The sequence below is a fragment of the Mirounga leonina genome, unplaced genomic scaffold, assembly GCF_011800145.1.
Source record: "Mirounga leonina isolate KUSES-001 unplaced genomic scaffold, KU_Mleo_1.0 Mir_82, whole genome shotgun sequence".
Classification (NCBI taxonomy): Eukaryota; Metazoa; Chordata; class Mammalia; order Carnivora; family Phocidae; genus Mirounga; species Mirounga leonina.
The window spans coordinates 10392501-10412519 of record NW_023270825.1 but is presented as its reverse complement, the minus strand read 5'-3'; the positions used below and the strand labels follow the sequence as shown (position 1 = coordinate 10412519).

General features: G+C 42.9%; 1 protein-coding gene across 1 annotated transcript in view; it reads left to right on the top strand.

The window, feature by feature from the left end:
* UNC79 (unc-79 homolog, NALCN channel complex subunit) overlaps positions 1–20019 on the top strand; it is a 193454-nt gene extending 173435 nt beyond the window's left edge. The window contains exons 44-49 of the mRNA XM_034992429.1: positions 1883–2058; positions 3152–3338; positions 5010–5207; positions 7043–7120; positions 17548–17589; positions 19328–20019. Coding sequence (XP_034848320.1) covers positions 1883–2058; positions 3152–3338; positions 5010–5207; positions 7043–7120; positions 17548–17589; positions 19328–19528 — 882 coding nt within the window. The 3' untranslated portion in view covers positions 19529–20019. The remainder of the gene's footprint in view (positions 1–1882; positions 2059–3151; positions 3339–5009; positions 5208–7042; positions 7121–17547; positions 17590–19327) is intronic.

Genomic DNA, 20019 nt, shown 5'->3' with positions numbered 1-20019 from the left:
TCCATGGGAGGAGTGATGTGCACAGCTTTCATTTTGCCATTGATTCAGTTCTCACGATGCCCCTGGTAAAGCGTGGTCCCCATTTTACAGATGTAGAGACTGAGGCCCGGGGTGATACAGTAATTTGCTCAAGGTGGTCCTGCTGCTAAGCGGTGGAGTCAGGGTTGACCCAAGACTCCAGTGGCTCCCGGTCATTCTCTTTTCACTACGCCGTGTAGTGTCACTTAACTACCTTGAGCCTCCGTTCCCTCCTTTGCAAGACAAGCCTAACATCTACCTTTGCCAATGGTTACGAGGTTTGGCGTGGTGTTGTGCGTGTGAAGAGACTTCTGTGAACCGTAACACATTATGCAAACGTAAGCCTTTCATGGTTATCTGCATCAAAGCTCTCTTCTTCAAGGAAATAAAGACAAGGGATAGAACAAAATCTGATTTGCATATGGACAGAATCCCAGTGAAGTTGTCAAGGTTCCTGACTGATTGCTTTGCAGGGTCGGGTGAATGGCTGATACAAGTCAACTTCCCTGCCATGAGTCAACTAGGGAGCTAAAAGATTGATAGTCTCAGAGATTTGGGGAAGGCCCTGGACAGAGGGCAGAAGGGGATCCAAACACAGTCCAAGGAGCAGCCAGATTGCAAGCTCGCAGTAAATGATTCCTTCTTGATCAACAGGATCTAGTCATACCAGAAGGTCATCAGCTACATGTGGTTCCTCCATCGCCCAACCGTTTCCAGACTCTGCTCAGATGATCCAAGTGTTTCTTGGGATAGGGATGGATTTGCAAATGCTAGGTGGAAAGTAGAACCAGAATTTAAACTGCTGACTTCTCATGGTATCTGAACCCAGGCATTCCTAAGCAGACTCCCCTGGTGCTTGACCACGCACTGGTCACTGACCACTGAGTCTGGGCTGTCCACACCCAAATGACTTTGATATCAAGTGTAAATAAGAGGAAACATTGTTCCCTAAACATTTTAGTTAGTTTTATAGCCATTTTCAAAATACAGAGAAAAACAATAAGAAGGATCCATGATGATCAAAAGATTGGGGACTAGAGATATAATTCAACCCTCCGATTTGACATAGATTAATTAGGAGGCAGATCAGAAAGGGCAAAAAGCTTGACTAAGGCCATGTGACTAATTAGGGCAAAACTGGGGCTGGGACCTAGGTCTCAATTTCTAGTTCAGTGGTCTTTCCACTAAGTCACACTGTGAAAAGGAGTTTTTCTACATTAATTCAACAAATATGTATTGAGCACCTGTCAGATGCCTGGCATTGTTCTGGGCAAGCAGGGATGCGACAATGAGCAAAAAGACACAGTAGCCGTGTTCGTTTAATTTATAGTCTGGTAGTGGGGGCCAATTTTAATGAAAATTTCATACAAGATAAAGTAAAAGTGTGACTTTCACAACTGCTATGAAAGAGGGTAAAACAGTGGTATAGGAACTTCCCATAGGATGATATGACCTAGCCAGGGAAGTCAAGGAAGGCTTCCTGGAGGAACGGACATTTGAGCTAAAATCTGAACAATGAATAGCAGTTAATTGGGTGAAGAGAGGCAGGGACAGTATTTTGGGCAGAGAGACCAGCATGAGCAAAGGCCAGGAATGGGAGGGAGCCAGTGTAGCTGGGATGAAGGGATAAGATGCAGAGGTCTGCAGTAGCTAGATCATCCTAGGCTTTTTAGTCCATGCTAAGGAATTTCCCCCCCTTTATCCTAAGAAAAATGGGAAGCCATTGAAGAAGTTTAAATGGGTTGTATGCTTGGGGAGTGGTGGTTTAGAAGGTAAGGGAATGACAACCTGATCTTTTTAACAAGTGGCCTGGAAGATTTCCAGGTACTCTGCCAAAGTCATGAAACACCATTTGCTTTTGCAGAGCCACATGAAGACATGTTCCCAGCCTCTGCATGAAGATACCTTTGGTGGACATCTCAAAGTTGGGCTGGCTCAGATTGCAGCCATGGAAATCTCACGGGGCAACCACAGAGATAACAAAGCTGTGATTCGCTATCTGCCTTGGCTCTATCATCCCCCTTCTGCAATGCAACAAGGGTAAGGCCCTTATTAGTACTGTGGCCTGGGCTAACGGATGCATCGAAGCTTTACGGGAGTAGGATGTGATTGGTTGGGAAGATGGGAACCGAGCCTCATCTCCATACTTGCTGACCTGGCAGCATTTTTGAACACGAGCACTTCCTGATACGCTGCCAGTAAAAGGAACTTGCCCTCAAACAAGAACCTCAGCCATATCCTGATGGATGATCAAAACTTGGAGCTTAGGAGTGCAGTTTTAACTCTTAATTCGAACTGGTTAAATAAATCGATAGGTATTTATTGAGCACTTTACATAGCATCTGCCTTCCAAGAGCATGTTGGATTGCAGCTAGAACAAAATCCATAGCGGAGAGGAGATGGAGCGCAAGGAGACACAGGAGGGAGAGGGGCGCGTGGGCTGGTTTGTGGCTGCCATTTTGCACAGTCAGCTTCCTGGCTGGAGGGAAGGTGGGCAGTCGGGGTAAGGAGGGCAGGAGGGCAGCGGAAGGAAATGACCAGGAAGGCAGGAAAATGGGTGGCTGTGTGTTAGGTGTCTGCCTCGATTCCTTCCCCTCTAGTAGGGATGTCAAACCTTCCAATGGGAAGAAAGAGTTTAGAAAAAGAAGCTAGTCGGAAAGGCAGCCAGGTTGGTGGAAGAATGATTTTTTTTTTTTTAAGATTTTATTTATTTATTTGACAGAGAGAGAGATAGCGAGAGCAGGAACACAGCAGGGGGAGTGGGAGAGGGAGAAGCAGGTTTCCCGCAGAGCAGGGAGCCCGATGCGGGGCTCGATCCCAGGATCTTGGGATCATGACCTGAGCTAAAGGCAGACGCTTAACGACTGAGCCACCCAGGCACCCCGGAAGAATGATTTTTAATTCCATGTCCCCAGAAGCTGCTCTTTTCTCAAGCAGCTAAGGTCTGGGATCAGAGCAGGAAACCAGAAAAACAGATACATCATTTTGTTGGCACTCTGTCACCTTGGTGTTTTATTGTATGTAATTGCCTATAAAACCACACTTTTAATGCCCTCCATCAATAAGCATTTGGTGAGCGCCCAACAAAACAACAATCATAAAATCGCCTTTAACACTTCCTTCTACCTGCTAGACCGAAAGAATTCATTGAGTGTGTCTCCCGCATCCGTCTGTTGTCCTGGCTACTCCTGGGCTCCCTCACTCATAATGCAGTGTGTCCAAATGCCTCCTCTCCGTGCCTGCCCATACCTCTGGATGCAGGCTCTCATATCGCAGACCATCTTATTGTTATCCTGATTGGATTTCCAGAGCAATCAAAGGTAAGTGATTTCTGCAAGCTTGAGACCATAGGCATCGAAATTGCTAATGGAAACTCTTATCAGCCAATTATGTTTCTTCTGAGAAGAGAATGCATCTTATCAGTGGCCCTCCTGTGGATGTTAGGAGAGCAACTTTGTGCTAATGCTTTATTTAAAGTGGTTTAAATTCCCGCACTATCTTTGCTTCCTCCTTAAATTGTCTTTTGGTTTCCTTTTATGAAGATAAATTATGGAGGCAAGCAAGAGTTAGCTTCCTAGGCATTTCTGTCTCAAAGTAATGAAGAGAAATAAAGAGGCTAGCAACATAATAAAAATCCTATGATCAGTTGTTGGAACCAAATATGAATTGCAGGCAAATTCATGCTCTGATTTCTCATGCACTATCTTTTCAACTCACATCTCTAGAGATAGATATATAAAGATACAAAATGAAAACAAGAAGGCCAATGGGGAACTCACTAGAGTGCATGCCGGAATCACCTACACAGGGGAACTTTGTAAACTGTAGAGAGAGATGATGTGCTTAAGGGAATAAAGTGAGCCCAAGGCAGGTATCAGTCATGAGCAAGTGTAGGCAAACCAGACACACTGGTACTAATCAGCTAAGAGAAGCCAAGGGCCCTTCGCAAGCTTAGGCGAGTTCTGGAAAGTCACGGTGGGTTTGGGAGCCTCTGGGATCTCGGCCAGGGCAAGCCGATGCTGTGATAAAATAGAGCACCATCCAAATGGCCCGAGTGATGTTTACAGAAAGAATCGGGCAGTCAGTTCCTAGTATTTCGAGCCAGATCTGTGTTTGATTCCTAACGACGGTACTTTGTAATTTGTGACCTCGAGAAAGTTACTTAGCCTCTCTGAGCTCCAGTTTTTCGTGGGTAAAATAGATGAAGGGATGGTTTGAGAATTATGGAAGTGATCTTTGAAAAGTCTTTAGCCCGGCGTCTGGGAAGTTGTAGGTGCTCAGTCGGTCCGTGCTTACCCCTGGGAGGACTACTGTCTTTGATGCTGCCCTTTTTCCTACTAGAGGTCACGTCATGTAAGTGCTGGGCCCTGGGATCAGGTGCACCACCTTACTCCTCCTAACTACGGCTCTTTGAGGAACGAGAGTCCTGTTATCCCCATGTTACAGACGAGGAAACCCCTGAAGATGGTAGAGTGGTTATTCTTCCCAATCTAGTTTAGACAGGAGAATGTCAATGTCATTAATGGGCAAGGGGGTGGGTAGATGTGTTCTGCAAACCGAGGTGCCTTCTCTTTGAAAAGATGCTCAGTTCTCTCTGTGCACTCCCACTGACCGAGCAAAAAGAGAAAAAAATCTTTTTTTTTTTTGAAAGATTTTATTTATTTGATAGAGCACAAGCAGGGGAAGCAGCAGGGGCAGAGGGAGAGGGAGAAGCAGGCTCCCCGCCGAGCAGGGAGCCCGATGCGGGGCTCGATCCCAGGACCCTGGGATCATGACCTGAGCCGAAGGCAGACGCTTCACCGACTGAGCCCCCCAAGCGCCCCAAAGCAGATTGTCTTAAGGTGGTGGATCACAAGTTTGTAACAGGCTCGGATCACTGGCGGTCACTGTGCTTGGGCCATGCTCCGCAGGAGGCCGAGGCTGTGCAGGGCAGGCCCCGGGGAGCACTGCATCCCATGGAGAGGTAACGACTCCTGTCTCCTCCTTTTCAGACCTCCGTGCTGCACATGTGCTCTCTCTTCCACGCGTTTATCTTTGCTCAGCTCTGGACCGTGTATTGCGAACAAAGTGCCGTAGCAACAAACGTCCAAAGTCAGAATGAATTCAGCTTCACGGCGATACTGACCGCACTAGAGTTTTGGAGCAGGGTCACACCCAGCATCCTTCAGCTGATGGCCCATAACAAAGTGGTGAGTCCACGAGTAAGTTTCCCTCTCGGATGAAAAGGCGTGATCTGTACCCAGTCCTTGCATTCCCTGTTCTTTAAGGATCTCAGTTGTAATATTAGATCAATGGATGGGTGGATTTCTTTGTTATAAACCTGATATTCTGCTTGCATAATAATTTTGCTGGAGAGACAAAGCAAACGAGTAAATCTAGTAAAAACAACTTTTGTTCACTCTGCTGAGTGCCAAAGAAAATTTCTGTGAAACGTCGACCTCGAAGGGGCTGTTTTCGTGCTATAAAGTCAGAAGGAGATTCGTATTATTTTTGGATTCCAAGGCAATTTGGAAAAACCCTAGCCCATTGGGTCATCCTTTTGTGGTATTTAAGAGCAGACCAACCACACATGTTCACTCCACTCAGGGCTCAAAACCTAAAAGAGCCTCCCCTTTTTGAGTTGTCCTAGGAGGACTTAAGCCCCCCAGTCTTCAAATCCAGTTCAGTTTTAACTCTGATGGCCCACCAAGAGAGGGGTTGCTCGGAACCTCATTGGAAAATATCTGGGGTATTGTTAGCATGAGCCCACTTCATTGAACAAGCTTGGATTAGTCCTATGAAGTTAAGATCGGAGGGTAGATGGAAGGAATGGACAAGGAAGTCCTTTGGTTCAGTTTGCTATTTTGGAGGAGGATTCTCAGCTGGGCAAGCAGTAATTAGTATCTCAGTTATGGGGGCTTTATCAGCCGAATTCTCATCTGTGAGGGGCAGGGGATCTGGAAGAACATCCTAATGATGGTTCCAGTGTGTCCAGAAACCCAACAATGCGCTGTCCACAAAAGGCATTCCAGAAATGACTTTTGATTGATTGATACTAGTCTAAGAAACATTTTCTCTCAGCTGTAATTGGAAAGGGGATTATACATTTCCTTCAGTGAAGCACTTCCTTGTCTTTAACGAAACAGATGTTATAAAGCAATTCTGTATGGAGAGAGGTATTTTAGTTCAATTTATAGGAAATTTATGTGACAATTTTAGGGTGCACAAACAGTTCTGAGATAAACATTTCTCGGATCATAGAGTCTGAGACTGAAGAAGAACTTAGAGATCAAGCATTCTGTTCTGTTACTTTACAGACAATAAAACTGGGACCTTAAATAGAGATCTGGTGTCCTTCTAATGTCATTATACCTCTCCTCCAAATCTCTTTAATATACAGATGTTAGAAATGAATGTTACAAATGAATTTTGTACAAAAAATGCTACGAATGAGTTTGAATTAATTTTATCCTGAAAAATTTGTTAAACTCTATATGCCAGTCCGGTAAAATCCCCTTGGAGTGTTCAAAATCCAGCCTTAGGAATTTCTGAGGAAGGGTGTCCACTGCATTGTATTTTTGAACTGTCATCAATATGGCTACCTTGTTCTGTAGGAACAAAACCACAAAGACCGGTGTGTAATAAGTTAAATAGCCACTTCAGGTGAAGAAACTGGGGAGAAAGGGTCAAGATGGAGAAAAGGACCCAAGGCCAAGTTCTGTAGTTGGAAGGAGGGGAGGAGAAGGCATGTATCCTCTGGTATGAATCACATGCAGTGCAGATCAGTGAGATCAATCCCCAAATTCCATTGGCAGCCCTGAGTCAGATAAGGAGGCCATGACAATTATAAAACCTCTAGAGCTTTTTAAAGTCAGTTTCTAGTTGAAGTTCTGGAGGTGAATAAACACCACTCCTTGTGGTCCCCTTCAGTCATTGTGCCGAAAGCTTCATGGGCGCAGGATGGGAGTCCTCTGTGGTTGTAGACTAGCTTTCAAGGTTTCTGGATCACTGGGAGTGGAATTGATTTTCATATTTGTTGTTTCAGATGGTAGAAATGGTGTGTCTCCATGTGATTAGTTTAATGGAGGCATTGCAAGAATGCAATTCAACAATTTTTGTCAAGGTAGGAAAATCTTATGATTTTTATAGACCGTTTCTTGCTGCTAAAAACAAATGTGGATTTACTTTGAATGTGTCTTCGAAGAGGAAAATAAAACTGATTTGATTATGACTTTCAGAGTTGGGGGTTGGAGGGTTCAGCTCATGTAACCACCCTTCCCCAAATGGTTATCATGTTATTTTTGTTCTTGCTCGACCACTGGGATCAACTCTAGCTGGGTTAGAGATGTTGGACCATGATTATTGCATGTTAAGACAAGTAATGAAAATATTAAGGTCTGAAAAGACCTTATATAAATTGGTTGGTGGTGTCTCATCTTGCAAGATACCCAGAAAACCAAGGAAAATAGTCTTTCATTGTTGAACTTGGTAGCTAGTATTTTTCTCTAAGGTAAATTAATTTCGTTTCTAATATTACTATTCTAAATCACTGTTTAGTGTATGAAAGTAATTTAAGTATTTGTCATCTGCCCAAGGACATCAGAGACATACTAACATGATAAAAAATTAAAAAAGAACTTGGTTTCTCACTCACTATCCAATTCCCCTCTTCTTCCTTTCCTTCCTATCCTTCCACCTCTTCATCTCACTATTCTTTGCCCTTCCTCTATCTGTTCCACCTGCTATTTACCTGTCACATGTATATTCTGTTGTCTCCGCCACCATCACCAACCCCCACCACACAGAACGCATCAGTCTGGGACCTTAATAACTTGCTGTTTCACTCCTTGGTTGACCCTATTCTTCGATAAAATTCACTTGTCAGTTTAACTCACATGATGCTGAAGAAAAGCAACCCATTTTCAGGGAAAACTTGACTGTCATCAGAACACTGCAAGGTAGCTGGTTCAAATGGGATAGATAGAGCTTGATAGTCAACAGCAAAAGTCAACACTATGAGAGAAACTGTATGACTGACACTTGGATGACCATACATGATTTTATTTTTTATAGCTTTATTAAAGTATAATTTAGATACAGTAAACTATACATATTTAAAATGTACAATTTGATAAGTCTTCACATATATTATACCCGTGAAAACATCACCATAATCAAGATAATGAACATATCCCTCGCACCCCTAAAGTTTTCCCATATCCTTTGTAGTCTCTTTTTGCCACCACTCCTGTATCCTACCTCCCCATCCCCAGGCAACTGCTGGTCTGTTTTCTGTCGCTACTTGCTAGTTTGCATTTTCTAGAATTTTATAAAAATGGATTTATATAATACTTAAGCTTTTTTCCTGCCTTCTCTCATTCAAAATTCTATTGAGATTAATCCATTTGGTTGCATGTATCAGTAGATCATTTCTTTTTCTTTCTGGCTAGTATTCCATTGTGTAGCTATATCACGTTTTGTTTATCCATTCATTGGTTAATGGACATCTGGGCTGTTTTCATTTTGGGGCTATTACAGATAAAGCTGCTATGAATAATCGTGTACAAGTGTTTATGTAGATACATGCTTTCATGTATCTTGGATGTACAACGAGGAGCAGACTGGCCAGGCCATATGATGTGTGTATAACTGTTCAAGAAATTGACAAACTGTTTTCCAAAGTGATTGTGCCCTGTTACGGCACAGCAGCAGTGTGTGAGCATTTCGGTTGCTACACATCTTTGTTAACACTTCGTATAGTCAGTCTTTCATTTTAGTCACCCTACAAATTGTGCCTTGGTATCTCATCATGGTTTTAAATTGCATGTCCCTGTTGACAGGTGACATTAAACATCTTTTCATGTGCTTATTTGCCATCTATGTATCTGCTTGGTGAAGTGTCTGTTAAAGTTATTTGCCCATTTTTTTAATTGGGATGGATTTTTTCTTATAATTGAATTTTAAGGCATAAGTCCCTTATCAGAGATGGGATTTGCAAAGATTTTCTCTTCAGTTGTCTTTTCATTATCTTAACAGTGTCTTGTGAAGAGCAGAAGGTCTTAATTTTTGATGAAGTACCATTTATCAAATTTTTCTTTTATGGATCATGCTTTAATGTTGTATTTTTAAAAATCTTTGCCTAATCCAAGGAGAATTGAGATCTTAACAATATTGAGTCTTCCAATCCATGAACACAGTATATCTATGTTTTAAATGCTTTTGTTAACTTTTTTCCAGCAGTATTTTGTAGTTTTCCATATATAGGACTAGCATATTTTTGTCAAATTCATCCCTATGTATATCATAGTTTTAGGGTATTATAAGTGGTATGGTTTTTTTATATCTAAATTTCTAATTGTTCGTTGCTAGTATTTAGAAATACAACTGATTTTATATTAATCTTTTACCCTGCTAGCTGTTAAACTCATTTATTAGTGCTAGTAGCTTTTTTTTTTTTATTTCATCAGCTTTTCTGTATAAACAGTTGTGTCATGTGCAAATAAAGGCAGTTTGGTTTCTTCCTTTCCAGTCTTTAAACCTTTTATTTCTTTGTCTTGTCACATTGCTCGGGCTAGATCCTCTAGTACAAGTTGAATAAAAGTTGTTAGAGTGCGAAACCTTGCCTTGTTCCTGATCTTAGGAAGAAAGCATCTGTCTTTCCTCATTAAATGTTAGCTGACAGTTTTTCATAGGTACTCTTTGTCAAACTGAGCAAGGTTCCCTTTTATTCGTGGTTGGCTATGAATTTTTGTCAGGAGTAAATGTAGGACTTTTCAGATACTTTTCTTACATTTATTGAGATGGTTATTTGACTATTCTATCTTGGCTGTTAACAAGGTAAATTTTATGGATTGATTTTTGCATGTTAAGCCAAGCTTGTATTCCTGGGACAAACCATACTTGGTTGTGATGTGTATTATCTATCCTTTTTATATCTTGCTGAATTCTATTTGCTAACATTTTAAATAATTTTTTGTTTTGATGTTCATGAGGGATGTTGGACTGTAATTTTCTTTTCTTGTGATAAATATTTTTGGTTTTGGTATCGGGGTAATGATGACCTCATAGAATGATTTGGGAAGTATACCTTCCTTTTCTGTTTCTTGAAAAAGTTTGTATAGATTTGGTGTTATTTTTCCCTTAAATATTTGATAGAATTCACCAGTAGAAGTGCCTGGGCTTAAAATTTTCTTTGCAGAAGGGTTTTAAATTTACAGATTCAATTTCTTTAATAGATATAGGGCTGTTCAGGTTTTCTGCTTATTCTTGAGTGATCTTTGAGGTAGTGTATATCTTTCAAAGAATTCGTCCATTTCATCAAAGTAGTCAATTTTAGGGTGCCTGGGTGGCTCACACAGTTAAGCGTCTGCCTTCGGCTCAGGTCATGATCCTGGAGTCCTGGGATCGAACCCCGCATTGGGCTCCCTGCTCAGTGGGGAGCCTGCTTCTCCTTCTCCCTCTGCTGCTCCCCCTGCTTGTACTCTCTGTCTAATAAAAAAAAAAATTTTTTTTTAAAGTAGTCAATTTTATTGGCATGAAGATGTTCATAATATACTTTTAATAGCTGTAGGATCAGTAGTTATGCCACCTCTTTAGTTCCTGACATTGGTGATTTGTGACTTTTTTTTTCTGGTCACTCTGTATAGAGGCATATCAATTTTAGTGAGTTTTTTATTTAAAAACAACAATAACCAGCTTTTGAGTTGTTTTCATTGATTTTCTGTGTTTTGTCTCATTGATTTCTGTTTATTATATTCTTTCTTCTGATTACTTTAGCTTTAACTCACTCTCATCTATTATAAATTTCCCTCTAAGTACTGGTTTAGTGGTATCCCACAGTGCGATATGTTGTGTTCTCATTTACATCCAGTTCAGAATACTTTCTAACTTTTTTGCTTTCTTTTTGGACTCATTTTTTGGTCATTTAGAAATATATTACTTAGTTTCCAAATATTTTTTGCTTTTTTTGGACTCATTTTTTGGTCATTTAGAAATATATTACTTAGTTTCCAAATATTTGGAGATTTTCTAGTTATGGGTTTTTAGTTCCTATTTGTGGTCAGAGACCACACCGTATATAATTTCAATCATTTTAAATTTATTGAGACTTATTTTTTGGCCCAGAACATAGTCTATATTGGTAAATGCCCTGCGTGCACTGGAAAGAATGTGTCTTCTGCTTTGTTAGGTGTAGTTTCCTACTCTGCTTTGCTCGAGCTTATTGATAGTGTTGTCCAAGTCTTCCATGTCCTTCCTTCTGTCTACTTATTCTAGCAGTTATTGAGAAAGGGGTATTGAAATATCTCTATTGAAAGGGGTATCTGAAAATCTCTTGTGGATTTATTTATTCATCTTTTCAGGTTTACCAGTTTTTGCGTCATGTATTGTGAATCTCCGTTATTAGGTGCGTAAGTGTTTAAGATTATTAGGTCTTCTTGATGAAATGAATTCTTCAGGGGCTGTCTTCATCCTCGGTAATTTTCTCTGCTGTGAACAAAACTTTGATATTAATAAAGGCAGTCCGGTTTTCTTTTGACTAGTGTTAGGATGGTATATCTTTTTCTGTCCTTTTGTTTTTAACTTATTTGTGTCTTTATGTTTACAGTATATTTCTTATAGGCAGCATGTAGGTAGGTGTTGCATTTCTTTTAAATCCAGTCTGACAGTCCCTTCCTTTTAATTGGGAGTCTTTAAACCATCTTCATTTAATGTGTTTTGTGCCGTTGTTGGGTCTAAATCTATCATCTGGCAATTTGTTGTGTATATTTCCCATCTGTTCTTTGTCTCTTGTTCTTTTTTTTTTTTTTCATTTGCCTTCTGTTGGACTGAGTTTTTAAGGATTAAATTTTGGCTATAATTTCCTCTTCTAAGGAAGAGGAAGCTAAGTGTGTTATTTTGAGAAACTTCTGTACTATTATCAGTGTTTAGTGCTCTAAATTTCTTCCTTTAGCTGCATTCTTCCAGATATTCTCATTTCCATTCAATTCAAAATATTTACTAACTTCCCTTTTAGTTTCTTCTTTTCCCATGAGTTATTTAGAAGTAGAAGTGTGTTCTATAGTTATTTTATTAGCTGTATGTTTTAGTTGTGGTTTTTTTTTTGTGTGTGTGTGGCTGATTTGGAGTTTATGGTATACATTTTTAACTTATCACTGTCTGCCTTCAAGTAATATACCACTTTGTGTATATATGTGCATTTTCAGCCTTGGCTTTGTGCTCTTACTCTCATCCATTTTACTTCCACATATGTTATAAACCAAGCCACACGTTCTTATTATTTTTGCTTTAAGCAGTCAATTATCTCTTAAAGAGACTTAACACTTTTTCAGTATTTATTTATATTTCCTATTATTGCCATATTTATAGTTGCCATTTTCAGTGTTTTTCACTCCTTTTATAGATCTAAACTTCTTTCTTCTGCCCAAAGGACTTCCTTTATTATTTCTTACACAGGTCTGCTGGTGATTGATTCCTTTGCTTTTGTACATGAGAAAGTATGCACTTTGCCTTGGTTTTTGGAAGATATTTTCCCTGGGCATTGAATTCTAGATTCAAAGGTTTGATTTTTACTTCAGTGCTTTAAAGATGTTGCTCCTCTACAGTCTTCTTGCTTTCATTGTTTCCAGCAAGAAATCTCTATTATTCTAATTTTTTTCTTTTGTATGTAGTATGTCCTTTTTTTCTTTTTTTTTTTTGGCTTCTTCTAAGATTTTTCTCTTTACCATTATTAAGCAATTTGATGATGAAACACCTTGGTGTAGTTTTCATCATGTTTCTTCTTCTTCTTTTTTTTTTTAAGGTTTTATTTATTTATTTGACAGAGAGAGACACAGCGAGAGAGGGAATACAAGCAGGGGGAATGGGAGAGGGAGAAGTAGGCTTCCCGCGGAGCAGGGAGCCCGATGCGGGGCTCGATCTCAGGACCCTGGGATCATTACCTGAGCCGAAGGCAGACGCTTAACGACTGAGCCACCCAGGTGCCCCTTCATCATGTTTCTTATGGCTTGGGTTTGTTGAGCTTCTTGGATCTGTAGACTCATAGTTTTCTTTATATTTGGAAAAGTATCAACTATTGTTTCTTCAAGTATTTCTTTCTATGCCTCTACTTGACGTACTAAGTATTTCCTTTACCTTATTGACCATATTGAATATAGTTATAATAACTGTACTAATGTCCTTCTGTACTAATTCTGTTATCTGTATCATTTTGGGGTCTTTTCCAATTGATTGATTTTTTTCTTTTTCTTTTTTTTTTGTGGGGGGAGGATTGGCAAAGGGAGAGGAAGAGAGAGATCTTAAGTAGGCTCCATGTCCAGTGCGGAGCCCAATGTGGGGCTTGATCTGATAACCCTGAGATCATGACCTGAGCCGAAATTGAGAGTTGGATGCTTAACCAACTGAGCCACCCAGGTACCCCTCCAATAGATTGATTTTTATTCTCATTATAGGTCACCATTTCCTGCTTCTTTTCATGCCTGGTAATTTTTTATTACATTCTTGACATTTTGAATTTGACTTTCTTGGGTGCTGGATATTTTCGTATCCCTAGAAATATTTTTTGAGCTGTATTCTGTGATATAGTTAAATTATTTAGAGTAGTTTTTTCCTTTTGAGATTTGCTTTTAAGCCTTGTCAGGTGATCAGAGCTGCATTTTGTCTAGAGCTAATGTTTCTTCACTACTAAGGTAATAGCCTTCTGAGTATTCTACTTAATATTCTGTTAGTTAAAGAATTTAAATTAAAAAAAAAAAGAATTGTCCACTCTAACTAGTTTGTGGGAACACAAACTATTGCAGGCACTGTGTGATCACCACTCTAATCTTTTTGGGTTGTTTTTTCTTCAGCCTCGGGTAGTTTTCTCACATGTGTGCACTGGTCAGGATGTAGCTGACGACTCAAGGGGGACCCTTTACGGATCTTCAGAGTTCTCTCTCGTGGTCTCTCTTTTTCTCTTTCTGTGCAGCTCTCTCCTCTCCAGTACTCTGCCTGACAAACTACACACTTCAGCCTCCCTGGGCTCCCAGATCCATTTCCTCAACTCAGGAAGACAGTCAGGCTCTGTCCAGGTCCTGCAAGCTTTCTGGGCAGTGAGCTAGGATAATTGCAGGGCTTACCTTGTTTCCTCTCCCTTGGGGATTGCTGTGCTGCCCTGCTGATGCCCAGGGTCTGAAAGCCATTATTTCATATACTCTATTTGAAATTTTAGTTGTTCCAGGTAGGAGGGTAAATCTGGTCTTTGTTACTCCATCTTTGCTGAAAGAGAAAATTTCACACTTAATTTTAGTTTTGAGGACTGGAACAAGCATGGAGTGAGATGAATATAATCTAACTGAGCAGAAAGTCTTTATCCTGAGCATAAATCAAGATAAGAGGAAAGGTATCACTTTTATTTTGGTGAAAAACAAAAATTTTTTTTAATGTCCTTTAGTTTTCTGGATATCATTTCTGGAGAGGGAAAAAAAAAAAACCCAACCAACTTTATTATAACATTACAGAACCCAGAATAAATTACAGCTAATTCTTACTGACAGCTTTTGTAGGAGCCACTAGCAAAAGGGAACTGAAATGAATGTCATTCAATAAGTCAAATTAGCATTCCTGAAATAGGATGACTGTTGGATTATATAATGCTATCAATAATTATGAGATTTAACTTGAAGACTTCAGTCATGGATTCATAAGTCACAAACCTGAAGGTCCTTTACAGATATATATTAGAATGATATGGTCACATGTTTCATAAATGGGCTAATAGCAAAAACTCTTCTAAAACGAATGTCACTATTCCGCTTGATTGCCTCAAACAGGCCTTTAGCCCCAAGAATAGTTCTGGGAAATGTGTCCACCCAGGATCAGAGTACTCAGTGCTTCCTGGCTCTTAACCTGCTTGGTCCCTCAGGATCTTAACAGGAGGTTAGTTTGGGTCTTTCCTAAATACCAAGAGGCATAGGGGCCTGCTCCTTATTCAATAGGTCAAAAGTCAACAGAAGTTTGTAGACATTAGGACCCTTAGAGTTGTTTTTTGTTTTTGTTTTTTTTTTTGCTGTATAGACATTGGAGAGGAAGTGGTTAGACTAGTTTATTTTTTCCCAATCAGAATGTTTACATGAGCCAGTCCTGCTAATGGCCAGAGAGTGTAGCCTTATCTTTCACTGACCTTTGTAATCCCACAGTTTGTTGTAAGGGTTGGTGGTTGGAGGAGGCAGGGAGAAAAATGTCATTTTCTGATTAAAAAAAAATTTTTTTTTTATTTTCTGCTATTTTGAGTTTTAGTCCAATTACACCATGCGCTATTCCAAACACGGTATTCATGCTAGAGATAAAAGTATTGCTTGGCTCCAAGATGAGCACTGTGTTTAGGAATGAGCATCAGTGGAAGTCAAATTAGCAAGTTGTGTATCTCAACAGAATGCTCAAAGCAAAACAGCAGCCAGACTGAGTCTTGGGAACAAAAGCAGAGAGAGGAATGTAATTTCTCACTTCACCAAGTTGTGTGTGCATGTGCGTGCATGCGTGCGTGTGTGTGTGTGTGTGTGTGTGTGTGTATGTGTGTTGATGAGTTAAATGAGCCCAGCAGCCTGTGGCCATGACTAGTGAACAGAGAGATCATCAGTACACCGTCCCCCTTCCCAGCAGGCCTCCCACTAGTTCTTTCATTTTCTTCATGGCCCACCTCCTCCGGTTTGCCCAGCATGGAAACCTCAGCCTCTGCTCTGACCTTTTCCTCGCTCCAAAGAGCAGACCGGTCCTCGGACCCTCTCAGCTTGTGTCCGCAGGCACTACCCTTTGCCTTCTCCGAAGACCCCCTGGTCCTACCTGGGCCATCAGGGCAGCGTCCCCAAGACCCCTGACCTCCATTCTCCACGCCCTTCCTCACCCTGGTCTGCAGATTGCTGCTGGGATGATCTTTCTGGAGCCCAGTTCTGCTCGCAGTGAACGGGGCTCCCCTCTTCAGAAGTTACCTTGGATTTGGAAACAATCCCAGGTCATTATGGGTGGATGGTGAGGGGCCTCCCCTCTGCTTTTCTAAACTTGTTTCTTGTGACCCTCTCCTGAGAACCTCACACTTCAGCATCACCTGAATCCCTCCCACCTCCACCCCCCTCCACACACCACCACCTGTGGGCTTTGCTTCCTGGAGTGTGCCCTTGTATTCTTGGCTGGGGCTGCTGGGACAGTACCACGGCCCAGGTGGCTGAAACACAGAAACTTCTCATCCCACAGTTCTAGAAGCCAGAAGTCCAAGGTTAAGGGGTCGGCAGAGTTGTTGCTTCTGAGGGCTGTGAGGGAGAATCTGTTCTATCCTCCCCTCCTCACTTCGGGGGGTTGGTTGGCAATCTTTGGCATTCTCTAGCTTGTAGACCTCTGCCTTCGTCTTTGCATGGGGCTCTCCCTGCGGGTGGGCCTGTGTCCACATTATCTGCTTTTTCTAAGAGCATCAGTCATCTTGGATGAGGGGCCTACCCTACTGTAGAATGACCTCATCTTAGCTCATTACATCTGCATCGATCCCTCTTCCAAATAAGGTCACATTCTGAAGCAGTGTGGGTAGGGACTACAGTGTCTATTTTGAGGGGGCACAGTTGAGCCCATGACAACTGTACTCCTCTGTTGAATAGGAGTAGAGGGTTGGAAGGAACGCAGAGCAAAGAGATATGATGCACATTCGTGTGTTAAAGATCTGAGCAGTGCTGTAATAAGGAACCTAGTGTTTCCGAACTTACTGGACCAGCGCCCCCTTCCCCTATTTAAACCACCAAACTAGAGAGCTGTGGGACACACTCTGGGAAACACTATTCTGTCCTGGACTTTTGGGTTTATGAGGCCTTATGGTCCAGAAGGCTGAACCATGGCTGAGAGACCAGAGCAGGAGAGGCGAGCTGTCTGTCCCTTGGGCCGGACACCCCGTGACCTTGAGGAAGGGCACAGCAGAGGGGCTCAGGTGGGCCAGAGGGGCAGCAGAAGGGCGAGGCCCCCACATGCCTGCAGTTTGAGTGCCTTGCTCTCTTCCGGGGACCCTCTGCTCGCCTGCGCGCTGCTCAGACCTCTGGCCCAAGCCCCTCTTGCTGTGCCCCACCTTCCAGATCACAGCCAGGCTACCTAGGGGCGTGCCTTTTTCTATCACTGAAGCATTTCAGCCACTTCCCGGCGAGATTTTCTTAACAACTATGGGCAAATAGAGTCGCCATCCTACTCGGGGGACTCAATTTTAGAGATCCCCGTGGAGGGAATTCTATTTCAAGAAAGTGAGGATTTAATTAAATAAATGCACATTTCATTTCCCGCGTGTGGTAGCTTTCAAGAGACAATCAGTCGTTTAGTCTGGAGTGTGTGTTCTGGGCACTCATTAACCTCCCAGTGCCACCAGCTCAGCAGGGGTTGGCCTCAGGAAGATGTTTTTCCGATAATGGATAACTCCGCAGCCGGGTCCCATCCCTTTAGTGATGTTACAGGGGTTCTGTGTGCCCAGCCGTCCCGAGCGGTAGCCGAAGCTCATGGGGGCGGGGATGGAGAACGTGAGTAACACGACTTCTGTATTTCTCCATACAGCTGATACCCATGTGGTTGCCAATGATTCAGTCAAACATCAAGGTAAGTCATCGCTGGGTGGACCGGAAGCTCAGTCCCCTCCAGAGAAGGTCCTAACATTAACAGGGCCCCCTGGCGCGCCACTTGCTGTGGACAAAGGTGACTTCACCCTGCTCCTGGCTTCATGGGGCTGACACAGGGGGAGACGCTGTGGGCCAGGGATGGGGCCTGCAGTCTGGGGCGACGGCAAGAGCCACGGTCGTACTGTTCGCGATGGATGAGGATGTGAGTGGAGGGGGGATCCGAGTCGGAGCGAGGCTCGGTCCCGACTAGAACACAGGCCTGCCCCACCTTCTCAGGACACCCATGGCATCCGAGCCCAGGCACGTTCAGTGCTCTTTCCTGGCCACTAAAAGAGACTTTCTGTGGGGCTCCTGCCTGGCTCGGTCAATAGATTATGTGACTCGATCTCAAGGTTGTGAGTTCAAGCCCCATCCTGGGGGTAGAGATGACTTCAAATAAATAAAATAAATAAACTTTAAAGAACAACAAAATGGACTTTTTGTGACAGGAAGAATTCTATTAAGAAAGACTAACATTGAATTTATGACAGAACAGCCAGAAAGGAAGGGGCCTGCCCCCTGTTCTACCTATGAGGAAACACGGGACCAGGAAGAAGAGTCACTTGGCCGGGGCCCCGCAGCCGGGAAGAGAAAGACCCTATCCGTGTGTCTTTCCCATCGCCAGGCCCCACCCTGAGGGACACATCGTCATTGTTGAGCCAGACATACTCCATGACTAGTCAAGATTCCTGGGGCTTGACGTCAGGACGGCAGAGCTAGCCACCTGCTCTACCCAGAACTGGGCTCTGTCTACGGCCCTGGGAGCACAGGGCAGTGGGGGGAGAAGGTGGACACCTTCTTGCTGATTTTCTTCTCAGAGTCGGGAGGGATGTTAGTGGATAGAAGGGAACTGACTTCAAGGTCCCCAGACACCAAGAGAGAAATGGAGCTGTCAACGGTGACTTTCAGGCTTTGAGTCCGGGGCCATGGTGTCGGTGACATTTGTGGCCACGTGTGGGGGCGCCGCTGCTGAAAACCTTCTCTCATATTTCTCCTGTGAAAACAGCTGCTTGTTCCAGATTGCCCCTCCCCCTGCTTTCCAGAAATCTGGAAATCTGAGGCCAACAGAAGGCTTACAACCTAGCCTCTTCACGTGCATTACCATGAGAACAGAGAGACTCTAATCACGATTAAAATGTAACGAGCAACTATTATGTGCCAACTTCTGGTCCAAACCCTCCATTAACTCACCCTTAAAAGAAAACCCCATGAGGTGTTACTATGCCCAGTTCGCCCACGAGAAAATCCAAACACAGACAGAAAAACCTTGTTCCCGGAGTTGTCCCCAGAGGAGCTAGGATCTGGACCCAGGGAGCTGGCAGCGGAGTGCAGGCCCCAGGCCTGTGCGGTGACCGGCTCCTGGGGAACACGTATGTGTGTCCGCCCCTCCCCAGCGTGTCATCTTTACGGTCCCCTTGCAGCGAATGAGTCGGGATGGGAACGGCGTTACTTGCATGGATCTGGGCCAGAGTGACTTTAGAATCCCGGTCACTGGCCCGCGTCCCCCACCCTGGCCACCACCAAACGTGAGAGCTGGCCTCCCTGTTCAGGCCCGATGGCCCTTGAGCCGTGTAGGAGGGTCCTCCCTGCAGGAGAGGCCCGGGCTGGCGCTTCCTTGGGTGGACGGCAGACACTGGAAGGAAAGAAACTAAACTCGCTGTCTCTCCCTTCCTCAACAGCACTTATCGGCCGGACTCCAGCTTCGCCTCCAGGCCATTCAGAACCACGTGAACCACCACAGCCTCAGGACGCTGCCCGGCTCAGCCCCGAGCAGCGCCGGCCTCGTGGCCCTCCGCAAGTGGCTGCAATGCACGCAGTTCAAAATGGCCCAGGTGGAGATCCAGTCCTCCGATGCGGCCTCGCAATTTTACCCTCTATGAGCGGCCCCCTCGGCTCTCAGCGTCAACACTCCGGTTTAGCAATAATGGGTTTCAAAACAAAACAATTTGATCCAAGCAGGTTGGGGACCATATTGGTACTGTACATTCTCTTTCTAGTTTAGTAAAAAAAAGACGTGCAAAGGCCGGAGAGGGCCAAAAAATGAAGCTTTCTTGCTACACATCTTTCCGATGACTCCTTGGGCTATCTGATTAAGTGTTTCCTTACATTATTTTTTAAAAAACCAAATCATTTTTCTTTAACTAACTTCTATTTTTTTTAAGAAAAAAAAAAAAACAAAACAATAGACTGGTGGGTACTCACAGAAAAGTTGTATAAGTCCCCCTGTTGCTATTTTTGATGATAGAGAATAAATAGGGTTTTTGAAACCTTTGTAGTGTTTTTTCTTAAAATCCACTCTTGGCAATGCAATAAAAAAAAAACACCCGTCACCATAAGCCAGTGACACTTGACTGAAGCTTTTTGTCATTAT